Genomic DNA, 24,949 nt, shown 5'->3' with positions numbered 1-24,949 from the left:
GTACTGCAGATTGAATCTAGGGCCTCACACATACTAGTCAGTGAGCTATATTGCCAACCCTTTGTTTTTTTATTTTGAGACAAGGAGTTGCTAAGTTGCCCAGGCTGGCCTCATACTTGCAGTCCTCCGGCCTCTGCCTCCTGAGATGATAGGCATGCACCATAATGGATGCCTGGCAAAATTTATTCCTGATATTAAAACAAAGGAGGAATTCAAATGTTTTTATATGATATAAATAGTTACAGCCATGGGAATGAGTGAAAGGACAATGGCTATTTGGTTGTAAAAATGAAATATTTGTGTTGAATGTATCTGGTGTATTAATGCCTAAGAAAACCACGATGAATTAGAAGTTAAAATGGATCTGAGGTAAATATTAGCTCTTTAAGATTTTTTTCCCCAGTGAAATTTCCCTGTGTTCTTGAGATTAATCCTTGCCCCTAATGTTGCCTGAGCCTAAAGGGTCTAATGTACAGTCTGAAAGCCAAGGGCCCCCATTAGGAGAAAGTAAAGCATGAGATTTGGGAGATGGGAATTTAAATTCAAATATCCACCAGTTAAGAGATCTAGAGAGCCCTCCTCGTCCTTATCCAGTAGTGTGAATCAGGAGTACTCGTTATGTTAAATCGTACATCCTGTAACTATGGATATTCCTGCGGATTCTCTGTGCTGCTGACCAGGGCAGACAGCTGTGTTTGCAAAGTGTAGCAGGAGATACGGGGGTTACTGTTGCCAGGAGCACTCTGTCCTTGATAAAGTGTCTTTCTTTAGTCCAAAATTCACATTTGTCCCTTCATTTCAGGACTATCTAAACTGTCCAGTTAATGTCATAATTGAGGTCCAATTTACCAGAAAGGTGAAAACTTTCAGGACACCATAGTTTAAGGCTTTCTTTTGCTTACTTTGCAATGTTGATTCACTGGGGGTGGAGAGGCTGAGTTTTTTGGTTTTTTGGTTTTTTTTTCCAGCCATGTGTTTAATGAAACTACTTTGTCTCTCTCTGAAACTGTTAGATTTTTAAATATTTAGTCCTCAGAGGTGGTATTTTTCTACCACCAAGGCTGGCATTTGGGTTAAGCTTGAATTAAAATAATGTCTACGATCTTGATGACTAATACAGCCTTGTTTACACTGTTACCGTAAGACCCACACGTAAAGCCACTGCACAGATGAATAATGTTAAAATAATAAAATGATGTCTATGTGATTGGAAAAGTGGGATCAGACTTGCAGCTATCAGTCACTCCTTGTCAGCAGACTTTCATTTCCGCATTTGGCTTTTTGACTTGTGGTGAATGAACACATGCGTTGTGGCTGTCTGACAAGCACTTGCTGATTGAATGTAATTCTCCTTTAGCCTGACTCACCGAAGTTTCCAGAAGACTTCGATGATGGAGAGCACACAAAGCAGGTAATTTTCTGATGCTTTAATTGCTATGTCTTCAGCCTTGGGTTTTAATTATTGTTTTTCTTCTTTGTCAATTAGTAATCTTCATTCTCTTGTGTCCTGGGAACAACACAGGAAAAAGGTCAAGATGAAGACTTACAATGTTATTAGACTTGAAGTACACTATAAAAATGCCAGGGCTGGCAGAGAGAAAGATCACATGGCAGGGTTCTTTCGTGTGGCTCATTGTACTTTTGAAGTGCTGTCTGGACCCTTGGCTAAGGTGTTGGGCAGGGGAGAAAAAAGAAGAATGCTTTTTACCTCATTGTGTTAACTAAAACTTGAGACTTTAAGAAAAAATGTACCATTTAAAACTGTAATTTTGTTCTGTTTGTCATTGAAATAGTTCAGGTTGTGTGGGAAGGGTTGCATTTTCTAAGCAATCTGATGTCACAGTATATTAGAACAATGTAACTTCTCTTATATAATGTGAATATCAGCCCAGAGACTAACATTGGCATTCACCAAATATGAGAGAATAATTATCAAATGTGTGTGACGTACTTCCAACTGCCTTTTTTTTTTTAAAGAAGTACCTGTTGTCATGGTGAAACCTTTGGGTGTTAATATTCTCATCATACAGAAATTTGTTCTTTAAACTGACGTTACTGGCAATTATAGATAGTCAAGGCAAAATGTCCCGTTTAATTTCAACCTGTAGAATGCAGGTATTTGGTACTTTAATACTGGCACTAACATTCTATAGTTTGATGATGTTTAACATAGCATTTATTCATGGCTGTGGGCACCCATGCTGCCACATCTGTTTAATTAGTGAAAACCCATCAAAAAACACACTGAGTAATTTTTTTCTACATTTGTTAGTATCATTTGTTTGAATCAAGTCATTTCCTATGTTTCCGGGTATCATAACTAAATGCTCATTACATTGTCCTTCCCTGTAACATGATCGGTCTTGAGTTTCCACATGGAGACAGCTGTAGTGGCCCGGAAACTTTACCAAGAAACTTACTAAATTAAGGAACTTTTGGCTTAACTGCAAACCTGAAAGCAGTCATCCAAACCATTTCTCATAATGAAAACAGTCTCCCCATCCTCACATGCACTTCAGGTACTCTTAGCATTTGAGTTTGGCCTGTATGAAAGTGAGCCCAGTCAGGTATGGTAGCGCATGCCTTTAATCCCAGCACTTAAGAGGCTGAGGCAGGAGGATCGCCATGAGTTCAAGGTCAGCCTGGGCTACATAGTGAGTCCCTGTCTCAAAAAACAAACAAACAAGCAAACAAATGAACAAAACAAAACAAACCCCAAAACAGCAGCTACAAACTCAGGGCCAGAACCACTTCCCCAGTCAGTCATCGCATTTTATCTGAAAGGAGGCAGCACTGATGGATTGTTGCATGATTTTTGCCACACATAGAAATTTTGCTGATACGATGGGTTCTGTTGTACTGAATAGGTTATTACTGTTTTTACCATTGACTGAGTATAACTTCCATAAAAGTTGTATCGTATCAGTTCCTTTCTTTATGATACGAAATTCCTGTATCACATGAAAAGTAATTACCTGTGCGGTTGTTTCAGCCAAAGATAGAATGGAGGGGTACTTTAAAGATGTACAGTTAGAAAATACTTAATAAAATTCATCTAAATTTGAGATTTTTCTTATTTCAAATATTCCTCTGGCTTTTAAATAAATCTTTGTTGTAAAACAAGAGGAAAATAATCATTAGAGAACCTTTCCAAGATTTAGATTGCCTTCGAATAGTTCTGTGGTATGGAAGTTTAACAGATCTGTAACGTAAATCAAGAAAATTCAAGGGAATAGTATCATTAAACAGTGAAGAAAAATAAAAATGGGTGTTTTACATGCTTTAAGGATTCTAGCAGCTATGGTGCTTTGTAATATCTACTAACTTTAGGCATCTGAAGCAATATATTTTATATTCCTATATCTTTTTATACAATATTTTACATTGAGCCTCTGTATAATTACTAAAGTATTTTTTAATTGTTGTGAGAAGATATACATAAAGGACCTCTGCCTTTCAAGAACTACTTCTGTTAGCCAGGGTGTGTGGAGGGGGGTGCACACCTGTAATCCTAGCCCTCTGGGAGGCTGAGGCAGGAAGATCACAAGTTCAAGCCCAGCCTGGGCAGCTTAGTGACATGGTGAGACTGTCTCAAAATAAAGAATGTAAAAAGGGCCAGTTATAGAGCTCAATATGAAGGCCCTAAGTTCAATGCGTAGTATTTTTAAAAAGGAAGAAAGTACTCCTATTACATTATTGTACAACTCTGTAGCCTTAACAAGGTGGAGGGAAATGACACACTCCGAGATTTCAGAAATAGCAGTTAAAGTGCTCCCGGTGCAGGAAGCAGGGCACCTTTCTGCTGCCATGAACTGACCACTGACTTGCCAGGAGGATTCTGAGTGTTGTCCGTGGTGCGCCTGGATTTCCTTGTAGAAATCTGTCATCTCCTGGCTGTTGAACCACGATCCGGCGAAGCGGCCCACAGCCACCGAGCTGCTCAAGAGTGAGCTGCTGCCTCCGCTGCAGATGGAGGAATCGGAGCTGCACGAGGTGCTGCACCACACTCTGGCCAACGTGGATGGCAAGGCCTACCGCACCATGATGGCCCAGCTCTTCTCCCAGCGCGTCTCCCCTGCCATCGATTACACCTACGACAGCGACATCCTGAAGGTGGGCTGGCACTGCACCGAGATCGGCCCGGTCCTCAAAGCACCGGTCTGGTCCTTGCTTCTCAAAGCTTCTCTTAATGCCTCCCCTGGAGGAGCCCCTGAGAGCCCACAAAGAGATGTGAGGGTTCCTTATTCTGGGGTGAAGTGAGTTCATGACCCACCCACCCATCCCCACGCCCACCCAAGATTAAAGTGGCCCAGCTGCCAGGACCAGAAGCACCCACACACAGCCAGGTCCTGCTGAAGTAGTGCAGTGGCTCCTAGTGTGATGCAGGTCCTGATCGCCTGGGCAGCTCTCTGATGTGACCACACAGGGCCCAGGCTTCTCAGCAGTTCAGTGGCCCTTCAAGAATCTCTTTGAGGAGCTGGACATAATGGCACACGCCTGTAGTCCTCCTGACTAAGCAGGTTGAGGCAGGAGAATTGCTTGAGACCTGGAGTTTGGGGCCAGCCTGGCAACACAGGAGACCTCATCTTTTGAAAAGAACCTGTGAGCTGGGCATGGCGGTGCACTCTTAGAATCCCAGCAGTCTTGGAAGGCTGAGGCAGGATGATCCCAAGTTTGAGCCCAACCTGGGAAACTTAGTGACTCAGACCCTTGTCTCAAAATTAAAGCAGAAGCTGGAGATTTGGCTCAGTGGTGCTGCTGCCTGCCAGGCAAGCGCAAGGACCAGAGTTCAATCCCCGGTACCAAAAACAAATTAAAGCAGAGAGAAGGAGGAGTGTGGCTGAGGGATTGAGGAATATAGTGTAGTAGTTAGATCCTGGGTTCAATCCCCAATTGCCAAAAAGAACTAAAGAACTGAGTTTGGTTCTTGGGTGTGCGTGTGTGTGTGTGTGTATGTGTGTGTGTGTGTGTGATTTATTTATTTTTTGGAGACAGGCTCTCAAATTGTAGCCCAGACTGGCCTGGAACTTGTGATCATCTTGCCCCTGAATTTAACCCTCAGCACCAGAGGGTCTCTTTAGAGGCTCCCAGGCAGTGTCTGAAGTGTAGCCAGGTTGCCAGTTTTGTGAGCCTTTAATATCTTATTTCTTAAAAAGAAAATCTGAAGCAACATAGCATTATGTTCAAATCTGATGAAGTGGGGTGGGTAAATAGCAGATAATGGTTATAGTCTCTGTATGTTTCTGTATGTTTAACATGCTAAAAGTTTATAAGATACAGTAGAAGAGGAAGTAGTGGTAAAATTGGTGGACAGTCAGTATGGGGTTGAAGGAGTAAAGCATTTTCCAATCTGACAGTGTTAGACATTTGTAGGCTCATCAGTGACTTTTTTTTATTTTTGTCTTTTTTGCTTGTCTGTTTTATCAGTTTTCTCTAGAGAAAACATACTGCTTTTATAATAAGCAAATAGCAAAGTATACAGCCACCCTAGAGTTTTCAGCAGGCCTGCAGGAACTGCCTTAGCCAGTGGGAGGAAGCCCAGTTCTCTCAGGGGTCTGATCATCCACAGTGTCCCTGGCGGTCGTTGGGGGGAGCCTGTGTTCTGCAAAGCACAAATCTCCATGGTGAGGAGCTGGGGCTCTGAACCTCCTAGGCCTTCCCATTGCTGTCAAGGATACCGTGGTTCCTGTATTGTGAAACTTGTGTGGTCTCTTCCCTGAATACGGTCAGAGAGCCTGGCTTCTTGAGATTTCTTTTATGATCCTAGTGGTACCAAATGCAGGCCACAGATCATATTTCGGGGATCTGTTGGTTGGAGTTTGGTGGTAACATTTTAATTGGATCCCATTTTAGGGCAGCTTCTTAATCCGTACAGCCAAGATACAGCAACATGTATGTGAAACCATCATCCGCATCTTCAAGAGACACGGTATGGCCTTTTAAAAACTCACATTGCTTCTCATACGGCTTTTTTTTAATCATTTGAAAATATGAGAAAATGAAAAAAATGGAAATAAAGTGTTTGTAAATGGGGAGGGGAGGAGGGGTTGAAAGGAGGGAAAGGAGAAGGGGAAAAAATGAGAACCAAGACCTGTCATGTAAAGGTACAACATCCCAATAATGAATGTAACTGTACTGTATACCTAAAATGTACCAATGAACTCAATGAGGAAAAAAAAAAAAAGAAAGTATTAGTGAATTTGCCTTGCTTTGCGTAAGATTTTTTTATCATTAGAAAGTATTAGTGAATTTTGGCAAAACCATTTATTAAAATTCAATTACAGGGCTGAGGATTTAGCTCAGTAGTTCCACTGCCTGCGTCACAAGGTCATGAGTTCGATCCCCAGTACCACCCCCCCTCCAAAAAAATTGTTTCAAATAATTGATACCATGTGAAATTTAAGCTTATTTTTATAGCTCAACTCATTGAGGAAAAACTGATTGGAATAGTCCAGCCTCGCTACTAAAACTGGGTTGGTTTATGCAGTATACTCAATTGACAAACTTAACCTAAGTGAGCTCCATTTGTGTATTTAGAGAACTAAGGAAAACTAATGATGAGAGGTCAGTAAGCACCAGGTTCTTGTTCACCTTAGGTTGCCTCCCGGAGAAAACAAGAACCTGATGATAAGTCTGTTTTCTCTGGTCTGGGATAGGTGCTGTCCAGTTGTGTACGCCACTTCTGCTTCCCCGAAACAGGCAAATCTACGAGCACAATGAGGCGGCCATGTTCATGGACCACAGTGGGATGCTGGTGATGCTGCCCTTCGACCTTCGGGTGAGGCTAACAGCACTGTTGACCGTGGGGCCCAGGTTCCTTAATAAACTGCCCTGCTGGACATTTTCCTCCAGACTCAGAGTGTACATGTCACCTTTAAGAGAATAACATTTTTATTTGTTGTTGTTTTGTTTTTTGAGACGGTATCTCCATATGTAGTTCAGACTGGCCTCGAACTCACTTTGTAGCCCAGGCTGGGCTCAAACTCACAGCGATCTTCTGGCCTCCAGTTTACTGAGTGCTGGGATTACAGGCTGCGCCACCAAGCCTGGCCCCAAGGCATAACATTCTTAAGGGAGTTGGAATAAGAGCATTTTTGGAGATCAGCAAATGTTTATCCCCAAATGCTGGGCCAGTAACACAGCTGTGTGTGGTTCTAGGAACCAGGACCCTGTGTGGCAGGTGCCACTTGTGTACAGAAGAGTTGAGCCAGCCTGGGCAATTTAGCGAGACTGTCTCAGTAATGTTTTTAGCCGGACATTATGGCTCACACCTGTAATTTCAGGTGTGGTGGTGCATACCTGTAATTCAGGAGCGTTGTGAGTCTAAGGCCAGCTTGGGCTGCATAGTGAGACCCTAACAATAAATAATTAAAGAATAAAAAAATATTTAAAGGGCTTATGGGTGTAGCTCAGTAGTACAACACTTGCCTAACATGCATAACACCCCAAGTTAAGGAGGGAAAGGAGAAGGGGAAAAAATGAGAACCAAGACCTGTCATGTAAAGGTACAACATCCCAATAATGAATGTAACTGTACTGTATACCTAAAATGTACCAATGAACTCAATGAGGAAAAAAAAAAAAAGAAAGTATTAGTGAATTTGCCTTGCTTTGCGTAAGATTTTTTTATCATTAGAAAGTATTAGTGAATTTTGGCAAAACCATTTATTAAAATTCAATTACAGGGCTGAGGATTTAGCTCAGTAGTTCCACTGCCTGCGTCACAAGGTCATGAGTTCGATCCCCAGTACCACCCCCCCTCCAAAAAAATTGTTTCAAATAATTGATACCATGTGAAATTTAAGCTTATTTTTATAGCTCAACTCATTGAGGAAAAACTGATTGGAATAGTCCAGCCTCGCTACTAAAACTGGGTTGGTTTATGCAGTATACTCAATTGACAAACTTAACCTAAGTGAGCTCCATTTGTGTATTTAGAGAACTAAGGAAAACTAATGATGAGAGGTCAGTAAGCACCAGGTTCTTGTTCACCTTAGGTTGCCTCCCGGAGAAAACAAGAACCTGATGATAAGTCTGTTTTCTCTGGTCTGGGATAGGTGCTGTCCAGTTGTGTACGCCACTTCTGCTTCCCCGAAACAGGCAAATCTACGAGCACAATGAGGCGGCCATGTTCATGGACCACAGTGGGATGCTGGTGATGCTGCCCTTCGACCTTCGGGTGAGGCTAACAGCACTGTTGACCGTGGGGCCCAGGTTCCTTAATAAACTGCCCTGCTGGACATTTTCCTCCAGACTCAGAGTGTACATGTCACCTTTAAGAGAATAACATTTTTATTTGTTGTTGTTTTGTTTTTTGAGACGGTATCTCCATATGTAGTTCAGACTGGCCTCGAACTCACTTTGTAGCCCAGGCTGGGCTCAAACTCACAGCGATCTTCTGGCCTCCAGTTTACTGAGTGCTGGGATTACAGGCTGCGCCACCAAGCCTGGCCCCAAGGCATAACATTCTTAAGGGAGTTGGAATAAGAGCATTTTTGGAGATCAGCAAATGTTTATCCCCAAATGCTGGGCCAGTAACACAGCTGTGTGTGGTTCTAGGAACCAGGACCCTGTGTGGCAGGTGCCACTTGTGTACAGAAGAGTTGAGCCAGCCTGGGCAATTTAGCGAGACTGTCTCAGTAATGTTTTTAGCCGGACATTATGGCTCACACCTGTAATTTCAGGTGTGGTGGTGCATACCTGTAATTCAGGAGCGTTGTGAGTCTAAGGCCAGCTTGGGCTGCATAGTGAGACCCTAACAATAAATAATTAAAGAATAAAAAAATATTTAAAGGGCTTATGGGTGTAGCTCAGTAGTACAACACTTGCCTAACATGCATAACACCCCAAGTTCAATCCCCCACCAAAAATTTAGACCTATATTTTTCTTTCTTTCTTTCTCTCTCCATTGCCCACTGTTAGGGATTGAACTCAGGAGTGTTTCACCACTGAGCTGCATCCCTAGTCCTTTTCATATTTTACTTTGAGATGGGATCTTACTAAGTGGCCCAGGCTGGCCTTGAACTTCAACTCTTCCTGCCTCAGCCTCCCAAATATCTGGGTTTACAGGTTTGAACCACTGCACCCAGCTAGACCTGTATTTTTTCGTAGATCAGATATGCATATGTTATCAGATGAAAACATTTAGATATATCTATATCTATACTTGAACTATAGAAATGTCCACGGTATAGTTAGCTTAAAAAGAAAGGTAAGTTTCAAAAGAACTCTGATATCCCATTTCTGTTATAGAGAAAGACAAAAGGTAGGTATCAGAGCCTCCATACTGAACTACTGAGCTACATTTTTTTTTTTTTTTTTGGTACTGGGGATCGAACTCAGGGCCTTGCCACTTTAAAGGCAGGTGCCTGAGCCACTGAGCCAAATCCCCACCCCTATTTTTTATTTTTAGATAGAGCCTTGCTGAGTTGCCCAGACTGGGCACAAATTAGCCTTCCGGAGTGCTGGGATTATAGGCATGTGCCCCCACACCTGGCCCAGAAAAGTTTTTAAAAAGAAACTGTACATAATGCCATGCAAAATGGCCTGCCAGTGGTGTAGATGATGGAAGAGTTTACCAGGACAAACGATCAAAGGAAAGTTTAATAGTTTCACTACAGCCACAAGGGGGCTGACACAGAGGGAGGTCTGTTTCCCACTGTTTTTAAAGGAGAAAACCAGGCTCCAAGAAGTGAGTGGGAACAGGGATTTATTTAGCTCAGTACTCTGCACTTGCTTCACTAGGGCAAGGTACTGAGTTTGATCCCCGGTATACCAAAAAGAAAAAAGAAAAAGAAGTGAATGTCTTGCTTTAAGGCTAGAAGAATATTAGGTAGGATATGATAGGGCCATGTGTTCTCTGACACATTTCATCTTTACAGTAAGATCTGATGTCAGGAGTGAAGGGCAAGTAATGGTCAGGGTGTGGGAATGGTTGCTTTTGCTATCTATAGGTCTCTGAAACAACTCATTTTGAAGCAGAGCATGTGACTCTGGTAAAAGGCCAAATGGCACACAGAGTGGAGTAGCCGAATGGACGCCAAAATGGCTGCCCCTTGGTTGTTTCATGCCCCGCAGATCAGCAAAGTCCTCTTTGACATTCGGGTGGAGACTTTCTTTGTAGTAGTTGCTTCCGGCTGGACAGGGATGTAGAGGGGTTGAGTTTTGGAGCTGTCAGGGATCTCTGGAGCCAGGTTGGGAGTAAAACCTTCAGGCGCCCGACTCAGAAGGAGTACAGAGGAAGGGTCAAGCAGGAATGGGGCCCATCACCTGTAACTGCGTGGGCTGAGACCTGGTGGAGGCAAAACACAAAAGCACGTTAGATAAAGGTGCACCTGTGAGGAGAAGCATGCTAAGAGATGAGGTGGACCCAGGAAAGGGCATGGCCAAGACATTGTGACCAGGTGATACTCCATTACCAGGTCTGTTCATCCCTTGGTGCTTGGTAATGTAATTGTTTTGGATTTTCCCAGCAGACGTGGCTATGTTGTTGTATTTGTCTTGCTTAATTAACAGTAGTATCTTTTCCGGCATAATACCTATACCTCTGCTTTCTGTGGTGAGTATGTCTAGGGCTCAGCAGTTTTGTCCTTTGTCCCTGTAGTGGTCCCTGGCTATGTTATTTGTTTGAGAAACTTTATCCTCCTTAATCTTAAGGAAGAATAGATACACATCTCTTTTTTGTTACTTTATTTTATTTTTCTGTTTATACTTTCCTCTCTCCTGTTAAAGACTGAGTAAATAATCAAAATTAACCTCCTTGTATTATTAAGATCCATTAATTCTCTTCAGGGGTTACTTTTGGGGACACGAAGAGCTTTAGGCTCTCTCAGTTTTTTACCAGTTGCATCATCTTCCAGGGTGGGTCATGGTCTTGCTCAACCATATGGCTTCCCTTGAAGTGGGGGGATAACTCCTCTGCAGTGACCCTCCTGCTTATAGAATGGACAGTGGTTGATTCCTGTCCTTTGGGATCCCGCAGTTCCTTTGCAGAGGGGGTTGGGTGACTCACAGAGCTGTAGCCCTTCTCAGAGGGGTCCCATCATATCCTGGGTCCTAGCTGATGTTGGAGAGTAAGGGCCAAAATATTTAGCTGTCCTCTCATCCCTTTTATCTTCCTGGGCTTTGATCTCTAAGTCTCCATTGCTGAACACCTGCAACGTTAGTTACACCAGTCTAGAAGTAGAAGCTTGGGTGTTATATTAACAGCGGTCATCTTCTGGGGTCAGTATCATATCCTCTGTCTTGTAGAGGAAGTCCTGTTATCTTAAAATACTGCTCAGGTGGTCTGCTAGAAATCGTATTTCTTAACAGTGTTAACAGACAATTAAAATGTTGTACAAGGATTAAATAAAGATAATAAGAGCCAAACAAATCCAGCTAATATAATAGTCTAAGAAACAGAATTAGTCTAGGTTTGTCCAAATTAGGGTCCTTTTAAATAGAATGTACTTGTTTATAGATAGGCTTCTAGGTGACTAACACTTATTTAATCTTTTAATTGTTGGAGTGATACTGTTTGGAATGTACGGTGTTTAGGGATGTATAATTATCATAATATAATTAGAAATACATAAACATAGGCCTATAAAAGCCTATTATAAACAAATTTGGTTGGGGGGCACTAGTATAGCAAAGTGTTTCTCTAAACTTTGTATTTTAGAAGGCTTATACATTTGGAGAACATGAATGCATTTAACGTGTTAACATTTAAATTTAACTTGTTTAAGTCACTAATAATTAGCATTACAGTTACACAGAAGTACTTTATCAATTTAGTATTTTACTTTTGAGGTGAAATTTAGAATGTATGGCTTAGTAGTATAGCTATAATCATGTGACTTTCGTATTTAACAGAGCTGCAAAGCTTAATAGTACTGAAAAGAAATCAAATAGCCTTAGATCTCATATAAGTTTAGAAAACAGTATTAATGACCACAAGTAGACCTAACGTACAAGTGTTTTTTATTTCTATAATAACAAAATGTTTATTTAGGTTAAAGCCATTAAATGTAGGCCAGATTTTAAATGGCAGGTTTTCCCCACCTGAATGGTACTGAAAATAAGCAGTAAAAGTGTTAAAAGATTCACTGATCACCAGGTGTGTTGGTGGTGCACTCCTGTGATCCCAACACTTGGGAGGCTGAGACAGGAAGATCACCGTGAGTTCAAGGCCACTGAGCTAAATCCCCGGCCCAAGAGAGTGCTTACTGTGTACATATCAAACTTAGGTATTTTTCATTTTACAAACTTTGTACACAACATATTTCGTCCTATAATGTATTTGCATAGATATAGAGTATTAAGTGTACTATACTAATCTAAAAATGATAGTTGTTCATTTAAGCAGGGCTATAAATTGATCTTTTAACAAACCCTGGTTCTGTTACCTAAAGCCTATTAGTAGAAAATTCTAATGAACAGAAGAAACAATTTTAAAGACTATGGAAACTGGAGAATCACCTACCAGTGCAGGGAACTGGAGAACGTTGGTTTAGGCAGCTGCTGTTTCAGCCACCAAGGGGGAATTTTGTCTGGTAGTTCCTCAGGCTCACAGGTCCACCCTTAGAGGAAAATTGTTTCTATATATATTACTTTTAATATGAAATATTAAAATTTTAACTTAGTAACCTTAAGCCCTTTTTGTATATTAATAATTTATGAAAACTCATTTAATAGACCCAAATAACTTTTCTTTTTAGAAACTTTAAAAAGCCAAGAATACTTGAAATTCTATTTAATAACTGGTGACTCACACATTGTTAAAACATAAGTATTAATCTCATTTTTTTATTTATAATTATCATAGATTTTTTTTTATGAGAACCAAGATAGTAAATGAGTATAATTAACACTTTAAGCTATATTTTTAATCAAAGAGAAACCTTGCAAGTTGTCCTTGAAATACAGAATGCAGCCAGGCATAGTGGCACATGGTTGTAATCCCAATACTTGGGATGCTGAGGCAGGAGGATCATGGTGAGTTCAAGGCCAGCCTGAACTACATACTGAGACCCTGCCTCAAAAAAATAGAAGGCAATGGGACATTGTATTTTAAAAGATAAACTTTTATCTTAATTGGCTAACAATCTCAGCAAAATGTACAGGGTTCACCAAAAAAAATGTATACATACTTCAGGAAAAGAAAAATGTGTATGAATATTTTAGTACTAAATTTATTGAGACATTATAAGTTTACTACAAGTTACCTTTGGCCTCTGTAATTACAAGAGGTGCTCAAAGTGGTTATCATTAGTTTCCAGATATTTATTATTTTTCTATTCCTGAAGTGTATATACATTCTTTTGGTGGACCCTGTATGTTGGCAATTTTAAAGACTCCTTTTATTTACCAACCAATTTAAATTAACTCATTTGCACTGTTCACTTATCTATAAGTCAACTTACATAGAATTTTATGGAGGATGACTTGTACCCAAGGTAGCACATCGCCATGTGTTTACATTAACCAAGATCATATATAACCCTTATGCAAGACACATAAAACCTTCCATTCAACAGAGTGCATTTGTAGATGTTTTCACCATGTTGGGGATTATCAGAATTCTTTCTTTTTCGTTTTAGGTTTATAACTATAGGGTAGTTCGAATTCTCCCTAGGTCCAGGCACCAGTGAGCACGTTGTTTTTACATAGCTCATGACAGAGATCTTTGGTAATGCTTGGATTGTTGTAATACCATAGAGTAAAGTGACTGAGAGTCAGAAAGGTGAGAGGGTATCAGGGTCTGGATGCGGAGTGGTGGAGGTGGACTGTTCAGTGGAGAGAAAAGCCACAGAAGAGTCATTGAAGGTGCCAGTTTCAGGATCAGGAGGTGAGAATAGCTGAGGAGCCTGTGAAGAGGCTACAAATGCCTGAACATAAGGGATCTCAAAATTTTTCTCAAAATCATGGCAAGAGAGGTCAAGTTGGAGGATATTGTATTTGAAGGTGCCAGTGAGGGGCCAGAGCTCAATTTATCTTGAAATCAGATGGTACTTCACAAAAATGAGGCCTCTCTCTCTCTCTCTTTCTGGGTCTGGGGGTCAAACTTGGACAGTTGTTGAAAAGACATTCCGGGAGTGAGTCCAAGGGGAGGGAGGGCAGGAGGCTTAGCTTGTGTCCACATGGAACTCAAGGTGTGCTCTAAACTGGGGTGTCTGGCCAAGAGGGCCTCCAACTCATAAAAGAGAAACATGGTTTCGTCTGTGATGGTGGGGTCATGTCGTCCAGCCGGTCAGGATGGACAGACCTTGGAGAAGAGAGCTCACAGACACACCTTGGCCATCAGTGGGTCACATCCTGGAGTAGGGGGAGCCTGGTCACCCATAAATCTCTGAGATCAGAAAGGGGTGAGGGGGCAGAAGGTGCTCCCTGTGTGAGCTCCACAGAGGGTGGGGAACATGGTCCTTTATCTGTGGGGACCTGGCAGTTTGACTCCCCAGTCTTTGGGTCACACTGATGAGTGAGTGCTCTAGACAGAGACTCTCAGTCCAGAATGGAAAGGGAGGGAGCCACTCACCACAGGGCCAGAGGGCTCTGGTGATCAGCATCGGGACCCTCGGGTCCCAAAAGGGAGTTAGGAGCAGATCAAGGGTGCAAAAATGACATTTTAAAAATTCATACGTAGCCAGTAGCTTGCACAGGTTTTAATGTTGCATAATAAAAATGTGGCAGAGTATAAAAGTGAATTTTCCTCAAACTTAACCTAAGAAGAGCCAGAGGGACTGAGGTTGATGGTGGGCCTGGCAGCGGAAGTGGCTACTGACTGAAGCCCTTGGGAACATGTAGGTCGTGCAGCTGAGGCACAGCTCTGTGATCGCATGTCCTGTATCACTTCATGAAAAATGCGCTGTTAGGAGTTTCTGTCATCATAAAAACATCATAGTCCGTGTTTACAGAAACTAAGGCTGTTTCTCCATCGCTAGATAAAATCCCACTGGACTGCCGCAATATCTGCAGTTCAGTGTTGATCGGAATATTGTACAATGCCAGACTGTACTAAAATCCACCGAACTATATATTTTAAGAGGGTGAACTTCATGATATTTGAGTTACATTTCAATAAATTAAAAAATAAGACAATGTAGTTGGCGCATCCTGACATTGACCTTTAAAACTTTATTTTTCAGGTCCCTTTTGCACGATATGTGGCAAGAAATAATATATTAAATTTAAAACGGTAAGACACATCAGAGGCTGCCCTCCATTTGGTAGATGTGGGACAGAAACCGAGGAAGAGTGTTTTAGTTTGATCCTTCCAACAGTAAAGAGTGTAGGTTCAAGTTATTGAGCTTGGGCTATGGTCGGAAAGCCCAGCCCCAGGACTGCTTTCTCACAGGTGACTAGAATGCCATCTTCTTTGAAGAAGAAATATAGAAGTTAGGTATACCCATCCATGTCTTCTTCAAGTCCCTAAGCACTGTAACTAATCATTTTCACAAATGCTGCTTGGGGGAAAATCTAGCTCTTCTTGACCACATGGGGCCTCTTTTAAAATTTAATGAGAGGGACAAATGACTGTGAAGACTGCCCACACAGGTGACCTTACAAAAGCTGCTTGTAGGGAAACGGAGCAAAGACAGCAGGGAAGATGCACACTGAGGCACTCTGCACACTTATCCCTGGGGAAAGGTTTTCTGTCCATTCAGAATCCATAGGGGTCAAACACCGAGATCCTCACAAATTGGAGCAGTGTTGTTGTCAACGAAGCACCCTGCTGTTTGGCCCCTTTCTTCATCAAAATCAAAGCTCTCAGTGGGCTTTTAGTCCAGCTGCAAGTGAGCAATTACAAGTCGGTCCTAAGCCGTGGGTGTCCCTGTGTAGAAATCCATCACTTAAGGTGAAAGTGGTTTTATATATGTAATTTCATCTCTATTGCAGACATTTAAAGAAAATAAGCCCCAAAGTTTAATAGCACAAACTATTGTAGGACTTGGAACCTACATCACAAGACAAGACAGTTTGTTGGGGGGCAAAAAAACTGAATCATCCAACTGATAAACTTTTCTTTTTACCTTGTTTTCTTTTATCTTGATCCGTAATTTCTGGTGCATATTTATTTCCGATAAGCAGTGACCTTAGAAATCTGGGTTTCTCCCTCCAGGTATTGCATAGAACGTGTGTTCAGACCTCGAAAGTTAGATCGATTTCATCCCAAAGAACTTCTGGAATGTGCATTTGACATCGTCACTTCTACCACCAACAGCTCCCTGCCCACTGCTGAAACCATCTACACTATCTATGAAATCATCCAAGAGTTTCCAGCACTTCAGGTACCTTTCCATATTTTCACATTTTGAGAACCCCCTGTGAACACCCTTCACCAAGGGCAATGAGAGAGTCACCAGCAACCCCAGACCTGCTCTGTAGTTCGCACTGGCGTGAATCATGTATTTACCAAAGCTGCAAAGAGCTTGATGACATTGCTTTTGACTTTCATCTGAGGCTCTTACCTTGACCTTGACCAGAACTGGTTTTGTTTTGGGAGACAGATGTTTCTGGGTCCATTCTTGCAAAAATGCAAGAGATCAGGCTAAGAGTATGCATTTAGCACATTCAGACTCTGCTCAGAACCCACTGTGGCTCCTCCGAACCTGATATTTTAGCTCCCCATCCCCGCTTCTCACACTGCCTCACAGTGGGGGCTGACGCCTGTCCCCCTCGGCCTCCCCTCACACAGTGCCACATTCCTAACTGCTGCACCAGAGGGCTTCCTTCTCCGGAAGTCTTTTCTCCACCCAGCATGCTGTCGGCCTTTCTGCCCAGGAAACCTGGCTGCCTCTCCTGTTGGGTGGCTGGCCACCTTTTCTTCTTGACCTTCATAGCTCTTCACACGAGGCATCCATGCTCTCTCTCACTCATGCTGTGTGTGCTCCTTCAGGGAGGAGCCCCCAGCTCCACTCTTCCCTGTGCCCCCTTGTCTAAGCTCAGCACTGTAATGATACCACCAGCCTGTGCTTGTGAGTTCGTTACATCGGAAGCAGATCTGTTCCTCGTTGCAATATGTGTGAACTCGCTCAACCTTTTTAGCATAGCTGAAAACCAGCCAGAGTATTTTTGATACATTTAATAAAAATGTTAACTTACATTCCTTAACTATACCAATGTAAAAATAATGTTTATGAAAAACTTAGAAGGCAAGATGCTGAATTTAAGTCCTCCGGGGTGTGACAATGATAAATTCATACAAAGATCCCAGATTTGGTCATGTACTCATATTGCTTTTACAATGAAAATAATATGTAATTTTTTGGTGTATCCCAGGAAAGAAATTACAGTATTTACTTGAACCATACCATGTTATTGAAAGCAGTACTCTTACACTGTGGGATCCCAGAAGATAAACTCAGTCAAGTCTATGTTATTCTGTATGACGCCGTGGTAAGCACTTAATTACTTTGACCAGGTGATCACAGATAATAATTAACAGTCCATTTTTATTTTCTTACTGATGCAACCATAAAACTAAATTGGAAATTTTCTCTCCTTCCTTCATTGTTGAAAGGTGAAAGAACCAATTGGCTTTCATTATGCCAACAGTTAACCAAGATTGGTTGAGCTTTTATTGTAAGCCCTGTACTGGTAGAAACCTCCAGGGTGTTTTTTAATAGAGTAGCTTCTAATCTTAAAGGATGAAATTATTTTACTTAATATGCAAGGTAATAAAGTTCTTTACTAACTTGTTTCTTAAGGCAGGAAATCACCAAGTCATTGGCCCCAGTACTTGCCAGTAATCATTTTAAAACTAGTTAACGTTTCTCTTTTTTTTCTTTCCTTCCTTCTTTCCTTTCTTTCTTTCTTTTTTTCCTTTCTTTCTTTCCTTCTTTCTTTCTTTCTTTCTGTCTGTCTGTCTGTCTTTCTTTCTTTCTTTCTTTCTTTTTTTCTTCCTTCCTTCCTTTGTTGTACTGGGGATTGAACCCAGGGCTTTTATATTGAGCTGTATCCCAATCCTTCACTTATTTTTTTATGTTGAGACAGGGTCTTGCTAAATTGTTAAGTTGCCCAGGCTGGCCTCAAACTTAGCAATCCTCCTGCCTCAGCCTCCCAGGTTCTGAGATTACACTACTGCACCCAGCTTAGTTAGCCTTTCTACTGCACACCTAGCTGTGTGCCAGGAATGTTTGAAGCTTAACTCGCTTCACTTTTATTCTTTCTTGCCTTGGCCAAGAGAGGCAGTGTGGGTGTTGGAAGGAAGGGCTGGTGCCCTGCCTTTGTTCTGTCGGCCTGCCTGTGCTTTCCTGTGAAGTTTTCTGTAGATTCGTGTGAGGGGATTAGAAGACAGGGGCCCCATTCAGCTCCTCCTTCCTCTGGCACTGGGGCTGCAGCACCTCCAGCTACTCTTCCCTGCCTTGTAGTATTCCTTTGTGTTATGTATCACATACAGAGGCTGGAGGGGGAAAATGGAAAAAATAAGTTAGAATTATAATATGGCTCTGGGATGGAGGTGAATATTTATCTTCTCTAATTTCTTTTCATGCTTTATTTTATTTGCATAATAAGTAAGAGACATCTAGGGAATTTTGAAACGAATAGGACCAGGCAGCCTGTGTTTCAGGCAGAACAGGCCATGGAAGTCGAAATGGCTCATTGGTTTTTGTATGGCACAGGGCTTGACCGGCATTTCTTTTATCTGGCAGATCATGCCAGTGGTCCGGATTTTGCCCTTTGTTTCTTGGTAGTTCTTCCCTCTTCCCACAGAGGGCCACTGCTATTTGTCAGTGACAGACGCAACACAAGCAGAAGGCCTGGGAATTGTGAGGAAGGGACGCAGCTTACTCTGCCCGTGTCCTCCACCATGGCCCATCTGCCAGTATGGGAGGATTTGCTCAGATCCCAGGTTTTATTGGGAGCGTGGATCAAAATTATTTCCTCCCCATCCAAACAAGTGCCCTGGGTAAGCCTGTCAAGGTCTCCTTCCTACTCAGCAAATGTAACTGTCCCCCTTTTAATTCATTTGTGTCAAGATTTTTCCATTTTTTTTAAAACAATGCTAGTTATGGTTTTATGTGAATAATAGGGGGAAAGTTCTTTATTCACCGAATTAAACCCACCATTTATAATTAAGAGCAGTTTGTCTGGAATGAAGGCTGTAACTGTCAGAATTACATACTGATCAGGGCCCACTTTGGTGAGTCTCACTGTTCCCTTTCTCTTCTGCCTTAGACGGAGAAGCTGACAAGGAGAGAAGTGGAAGCCAAATTTTGTAATCTTTCTTTGTCTTCTAACAGCGTAAGTAGCTTCTGATGGTATCATTACAGCTCTAGCTGTAGTTTTATGATGCCAGAAAATGTCACCAACTTCTTGTAGCAGTGAGGCTACAGCACTTCCTGCCACCTCCCAGGCCCAGTTTTCCTTTGAGTGTTAGGTACCATGGCAACTTCTAGGATTAGAAGAGAGAAACTAATGCTGTGATCAGAAAATGTCCCTGCACACATCTTCTTGACATTCTATGATCGCCCTGCTCTTTCTTGACCTCTGGCTCCTTGCTTTTACACCCATGAAGCCTGTACACTTGGCAGAGCCTCCTGCCGAGCAGACCCAGTACCAGCTGTCCCTTTCTCAGTAGATCGCATGGAATCAGGAGGCACAGAGCTGTCAAATCCATCAGGGTGTCTAACTCCTCAGGGTGGAATAAAAGCTCTTGCTTTCCTGAAATTTCCTCCTACTGTGCTGAAATCTTATATTTGATCTCAGCAGCAATAACAAAAATCTCACATGATGAACGGGTTCATTATATTCTCTCTACAGATATCACATTAAGCCTAGATCTTTGGCTCCATAACCCTCATGTAATTGAGTAGCTGAATGACACCAGACAATAACCTTTTGTGCATTTTCCTGAATATTTGTATAACAAGAGATTTTTTAAAAAGAAAGAAAGAACACTTTCCCAGAAGCCTTCTAGCCCCTGATCTGACAGTTACTTACATGATCTGTGGTGATCAGCAAAATTCACACATGGGATAGATTGAAATATGATTGTGCACAGGCCAACCAAAGCCAGCCTTTTGGACTCCTTCCATATGGCAGGCATGGTGCCAGGAGTAAGTGAGGAGGTCCACAGACTGCACTCAACCCCTTAATTCATCAGGCCTTTAAAAGCCACAGGAGGACATGCACAGCATATATCTGCCTTCAGCTTCTTAAAACAACTTTGACAAGGGCACACACAATGTGTGGTTGAAAGGCATCACCCATTTATAGGTAGAAAAGATAAACTGGACGCCTAGCACCAGGAGTTTTGAAAATTGAACGAGGTTAAACCTGGAATATTTAATACTGGAAAATATATTAGCGATGTGCAAAGTGACCCAGTAGTTTAATGTTCAAGTATGAAGAATGAAAAGAAAGGGACTTAAAAAACATATGTGTTATGAGCATGTACCAGCTCCCCACAATGAATGCAATCCTTATGTATTGCAGATAGGTAGTAATAAAATGTTTTTAAAGTATAAACAACAATATTTACATGTACTCAAAGCATATACCACAGCACACTCCTATGTACAGAAAATCTCATGTGTAAGTAATACAAAGAATGTGATCAAGACACTGTATCTCCTAAAGGCATCTGCTACTTTCATTATTTTATTTTATTTTGTTTTATTTCCTTGTTTTTTGTTTTTTGAAACAGGGTCTCGCTTCGTAGCTCAGGCTGGCCTTGAACTATGCAAACCAGGCTGGTCTCAAATTGTGATCCTCCTGACTCCTGGTATTTAATGGGGCTCTAAGGATATTAGAAAGCAGGGTAGAAATAGTGCAAAAGAAGTTGAGGTATTTGGTCCAGTCTTCTTTTCCAGATGAGACATCTGAAGCTCAGAGCTATGATTCGTCCAAAGTCATATGGACTTAGTTGACGATAGGCTAAGGACGAAAATCTGGAGATTCTTTGCTTCTGGTACTTTTTTAATGGAGGTAGTTTAATGGTAACGTTGACTGAGAAGAAATCTTTTTTAAATTTTATTTTGAAGAAAAATTTCCTCTCTTTACCTCCTTCCTTCTCCCCCTCTTCTTTGCAGTTTTGGGGATCCAATCAGGTACCCCACCACTGAGCTACATCCTCAACCTTAGAAAAAACTCAAAGACTTACGATTTTATATTTAACATTTTTATTTTTAATATACTAAACAGATGATAGAGGAGATTTTTACACTTTTTGGATTTAAAAAAATAAGTAATTTATAATTAATGGATTATGTTCTGTTTTTTTGTTTGTTTGTTTGTTTGTTTGTTTGTTTGTTTTTTGAGACAGGGTCTCACTACATAGTTGAGACTGACCTGGAACTCACTGTGTAGCCCAGGCTGGTCTCGAGCTCACAGGGATCCTCCTGCCTCAGCCTCCCAAGTGCTGGGATTACAGATGTGCGCCACCACACCCGGCTAATGGATTATGTTCGATTGAATCTTTGTTCAGCTCCTAGTTTTCTTGTAACAATTTATATATGAACCAGGTCTACCTACAGTCTAAAATAGCTATAGTTCTGTTAGTAATATCTATTTTAGCTCCTGGGAGTTTTATATAGCTCCTGGCTATATGTATGTCCATAGTTTTTTCCTCTTCCTCCTGCTGTGTTTAGCCCACAGTTAAATCATCTCCAGACTGCCTCCTTCTGGGGCAACCCAAGAGAGCTGCTGGTCAGCGCCAGGATCTGGAATCCAGGTGTGAACAGAGGAGAGAAAGGATTGATTGGGAGGCTGCAAGCAAGGGTGACATCCTAAGGCCCCCAGACCGGAATTATCCCAGCAAAAGCAGAGCAGGGAACTTCTGGTTCTTTTGTATTAGAACAACTCAAACAGTACCTTCTTGGCTCTCCATTTGTATGCCCGTAGTAATGGGAATTCATAAGCACAGAAAGGTAAAGGAAAACAATATTCTAGCCTGAGGATATATAGCAGAGGCTCTGCTAGTGTGAGGGTCTGATTTGCACATGTCAGTGTTAACTCTCTGCCCGTGTGTGTGTGTGTGTGTGTGTGTGTGTGTGTGTGTGTGTAAAAGTGGACTGTATGTATCTCGAGCACCTTCTGCAAGAGTTTGGGGAAAGAATAATCCTTTGGACTGCAGCAAAGGCTAAAATACCTCTGGCCACGATGTCCCCCGCTGCATGTCCCCCTTTGAGTGCCAAGCACCACACGTAGGCGTCTTCCCTGTTACAGACTAAGCTAACTATGCATGTTTGCTTTCTAGCTGTGTCGACTCTACAAGTTTATTGAGCAGAAGGGGGATTTGCAAGACCTAACGCCAACAATAAATTCATTAATAAAACAGAAAACAGGCATTGCCCAGTTGGTGAAGTATGGCCTAAAAGATCTAGAGGAGGTGGTTGGACTGTTGAAGAAACTTGGCATAAAGTTACAGGTTTGGCAACTCTTTCATGCTGGCAGTTCAGGTTGTAGTATTAATAACAGCTCCAGGGGGAAATACGTTTTATCTCCTAATGCTAATTAATGGGTGTTTTATTTTTCCAGAAAAACTGCTTTCTGTTTTGGAGTATTTGACACCTAGTCATAATTTTGGCTTAACTCAAGATTTCCTTACGAGTATCAGATTCTTATCTTAAAGACACCAGAGTTTCTCTTGTTAGGCAGGATACAGTTAAATAGACTTCGGGCCTGCTAAATTCTGCTAACTATCCTGTCTATACTAAATAAATTGTGTTGCTGCTGTTGGGAAGCAGTGTTCTCGTGTTGCATTACACAAGTGTGGTCCTGAGCCCCTGACTTGGCTGCGTGTCATTGCACTTTACAGGTCTTGATCAACTTGGGCTTGGTTTACAAGGTTCAGCAGCACAATGGGATCATCTTCCAGTTTGTGGCCTTCATCAGACGCAGACAGAGAGCTATCCCTGAAATCCTCGCAGCTGGTGGCAGATATGACCTGCTGGTGAGCGTGTACTCTTTGTTTCGGTAGTTCTGGATTCATCTTATTTCTTCCTCGACTTACCGTTTTGAACTGTTTTGTTCCAACCTGTGCAAAAAGTTGAGCCAGTAATACAAATGAATCCCTCTATATCATTCACCTAGGGATGCAAATGTAACATGAACCACATTTATAATTTTTTAATTAAAAAAAAATTACAGGTTTTTGGGAGGTTGCAAAGATGGTACGGAGAGGTGTCAAGGTCCTTTACCCAGTTCCCACAGTGGTTACACCTTGCATAGCTGTGACAAAGTTTCAGAAGCAGGAAAGTGACTTTGGTATGAAGTCTGTGTACTGTGCGGTGCCATTTTATCACATTCTGTGTGTGTCCCCTAATCATGATAGGCAAATCACTGCAGAGACCTACTAGTACCATTTCTTTGTGCAGATGAAGGGTAGAATGTACCTCCCTTTACGCTCTTTTATCCTGCCCCATTTATGATCTCAGTGTCTTATAAATACTTCCTCCATATACCTTGGGACCGACACCAAACAATATCACATCTTTTTTGGCTTCCCAGACATAATTTACAAAATGTAAGAGGAGAAAAGAGATCTATTGTATTTGCCTGGATTTTCTGGTTTCTAAGGAGAACCTACTGTTGTTTGAATTACTTTTCTCATATATCAAAGATGTTTCTCCCCTGATACTGTCCAGGGTTTTTCTTTGAGTTGGAAACTGAAGTATAATATGTCTTTGTACAAATTTCTTTGAGTTTTTCCTACTTGGAGTTTTCCTCTCTCTTAAATCCGTACCTTTAAGACTTTACAAATCTTGGGAATTTTCCCGTTATTCTTTCTTTAGATATTTTTTCCTTCACTCTCACCCACTTTTTCCTCTCTTTCTAGAACTCCTGAGACACAAATTGTCCTGCAGGTTCTGGCACATTTTACTTTAGCATCTCTTTTCTGTCTGTTCACGAGGGGTGATTTCTGTTGGTTTTGTTTTGTTTTGTTTTTTAATCTCAGGATCCTTCTCTCTGGTCTCCACTCCACTCTTGAGCCCATCTTTTTTAATCTGCTACTTATTTTGCTGAGGTATGTTCCATTTTCTTGTTTTTTCAAGACTGTTCATAATGTACATTGAGATGTTATGATGGTGGTTGCTTTAAAATCCTTACCAGATAATTCTAGTATCTGTGTGATCTTGGCGTTGGCTAGTGTTGGCTCTATTGATTCGAGACCTGAGTTTTGGTACAATGTGTGATTTTCATTTGTGTCCTGGACATCTGGAGTCTCCTGTGATCTGTCTGTGGAGCTTATTCAGGTCTTCTGTTTTAGCTACCTTGTGAGTGCAGGAAGCGGTGCCACAGGTGCTGCTGGTGAGCCCAAACGGGGAGGAGGTGAAGGTACACTTTCTTGCCCAGCCTCCTGGGGCAACCCCAGGGGAAGGATGCCTTGTTAGCTTCCCACGAGCCTGCACTGAAGCTGTGATTGATGGAGGGGTTGTCAGGAAGCCTTGTTTCTGCTGCGCAGCAGTGAGAATTCCAGCCTCCCCTCAACGTCCTGTGGCTCCACCCAACAGAAAGGATGCTTTGTTGTTGCTTGGGTGAGGATGGAAGTCTGGGACCTTGGGGGTCTTGGCTTCCACTGGCATTGCTGGGGGAGGTGGTTGGCTTTATCCCCAGCAGATGTGACAGTCCTGTCCCCTGTTCGGTCCTCTCTGAGATCACCTTGCCAGGGCTTACTGGAGGGGTGTCTTAATTACCTTTTCTCATTGCTAAGACAAAATACGTACCCAATGCCCAAAGTTAAATGAAGAAAGGTTTATTTCAGTTCACAGTTTGTAGGGGTTTCAGTCTGTAGTCAGCTAGCTCCAAGGCAGGGTGGCATGGCAGAGGGGCATCGCAGGGGAAAAACGGTTTATGGCATGGCAGGCAGCAAAAGCAGCAGCAGCAGCAGCCTGCCTTCTCTTTCTCACTTTATATTCCATCCAGGATTGGGGATTTAGCTCAGTGGTTCCAGTGCCTGCTTTGCAAGTGCGAGGACCCAAGTTTGATCCCTGGTACCAGAAAAAAAAAAAAAAAAAAATAG

General features: G+C 41.9%; 1 protein-coding gene across 4 annotated transcripts in view; it reads left to right on the top strand.

Moving 5' to 3' along the window:
* Eif2ak4 (eukaryotic translation initiation factor 2 alpha kinase 4) overlaps positions 1–24,949 on the top strand; it is a 119,090-nt gene that overhangs the window by 69,411 nt on the left and 24,730 nt on the right. For all 4 annotated transcript variants that reach the window (XM_033765018.1, XM_033765017.1, XM_033765020.1 and 1 more), the window contains 10 exons: positions 1,358–1,411; positions 3,877–4,113; positions 5,854–5,929; positions 6,657–6,778; positions 15,129–15,178; positions 16,103–16,271; positions 17,263–17,379; positions 19,162–19,227; positions 22,184–22,354; positions 22,745–22,879. In XM_033765018.1, coding sequence (XP_033620909.1) covers positions 1,358–1,411; positions 3,877–4,113; positions 5,854–5,929; positions 6,657–6,778; positions 15,129–15,178; positions 16,103–16,271; positions 17,263–17,379; positions 19,162–19,227; positions 22,184–22,354; positions 22,745–22,879 — 1,197 coding nt within the window. The remainder of the gene's footprint in view (positions 1–1,357; positions 1,412–3,876; positions 4,114–5,853; positions 5,930–6,656; positions 6,779–15,128; positions 15,179–16,102; positions 16,272–17,262; positions 17,380–19,161; positions 19,228–22,183; positions 22,355–22,744; positions 22,880–24,949) is intronic.

Source organism: Fukomys damarensis, unplaced genomic scaffold (genome assembly GCF_012274545.1).
Source record: "Fukomys damarensis isolate Sample0158 unplaced genomic scaffold, DMR_v1.0_HiC HiC_scaffold_17, whole genome shotgun sequence".
In the NCBI taxonomy this organism is placed as follows: domain Eukaryota; kingdom Metazoa; phylum Chordata; class Mammalia; order Rodentia; family Bathyergidae; genus Fukomys; species Fukomys damarensis.
This window is presented reverse-complemented; position numbering and strand designations above follow the sequence as displayed.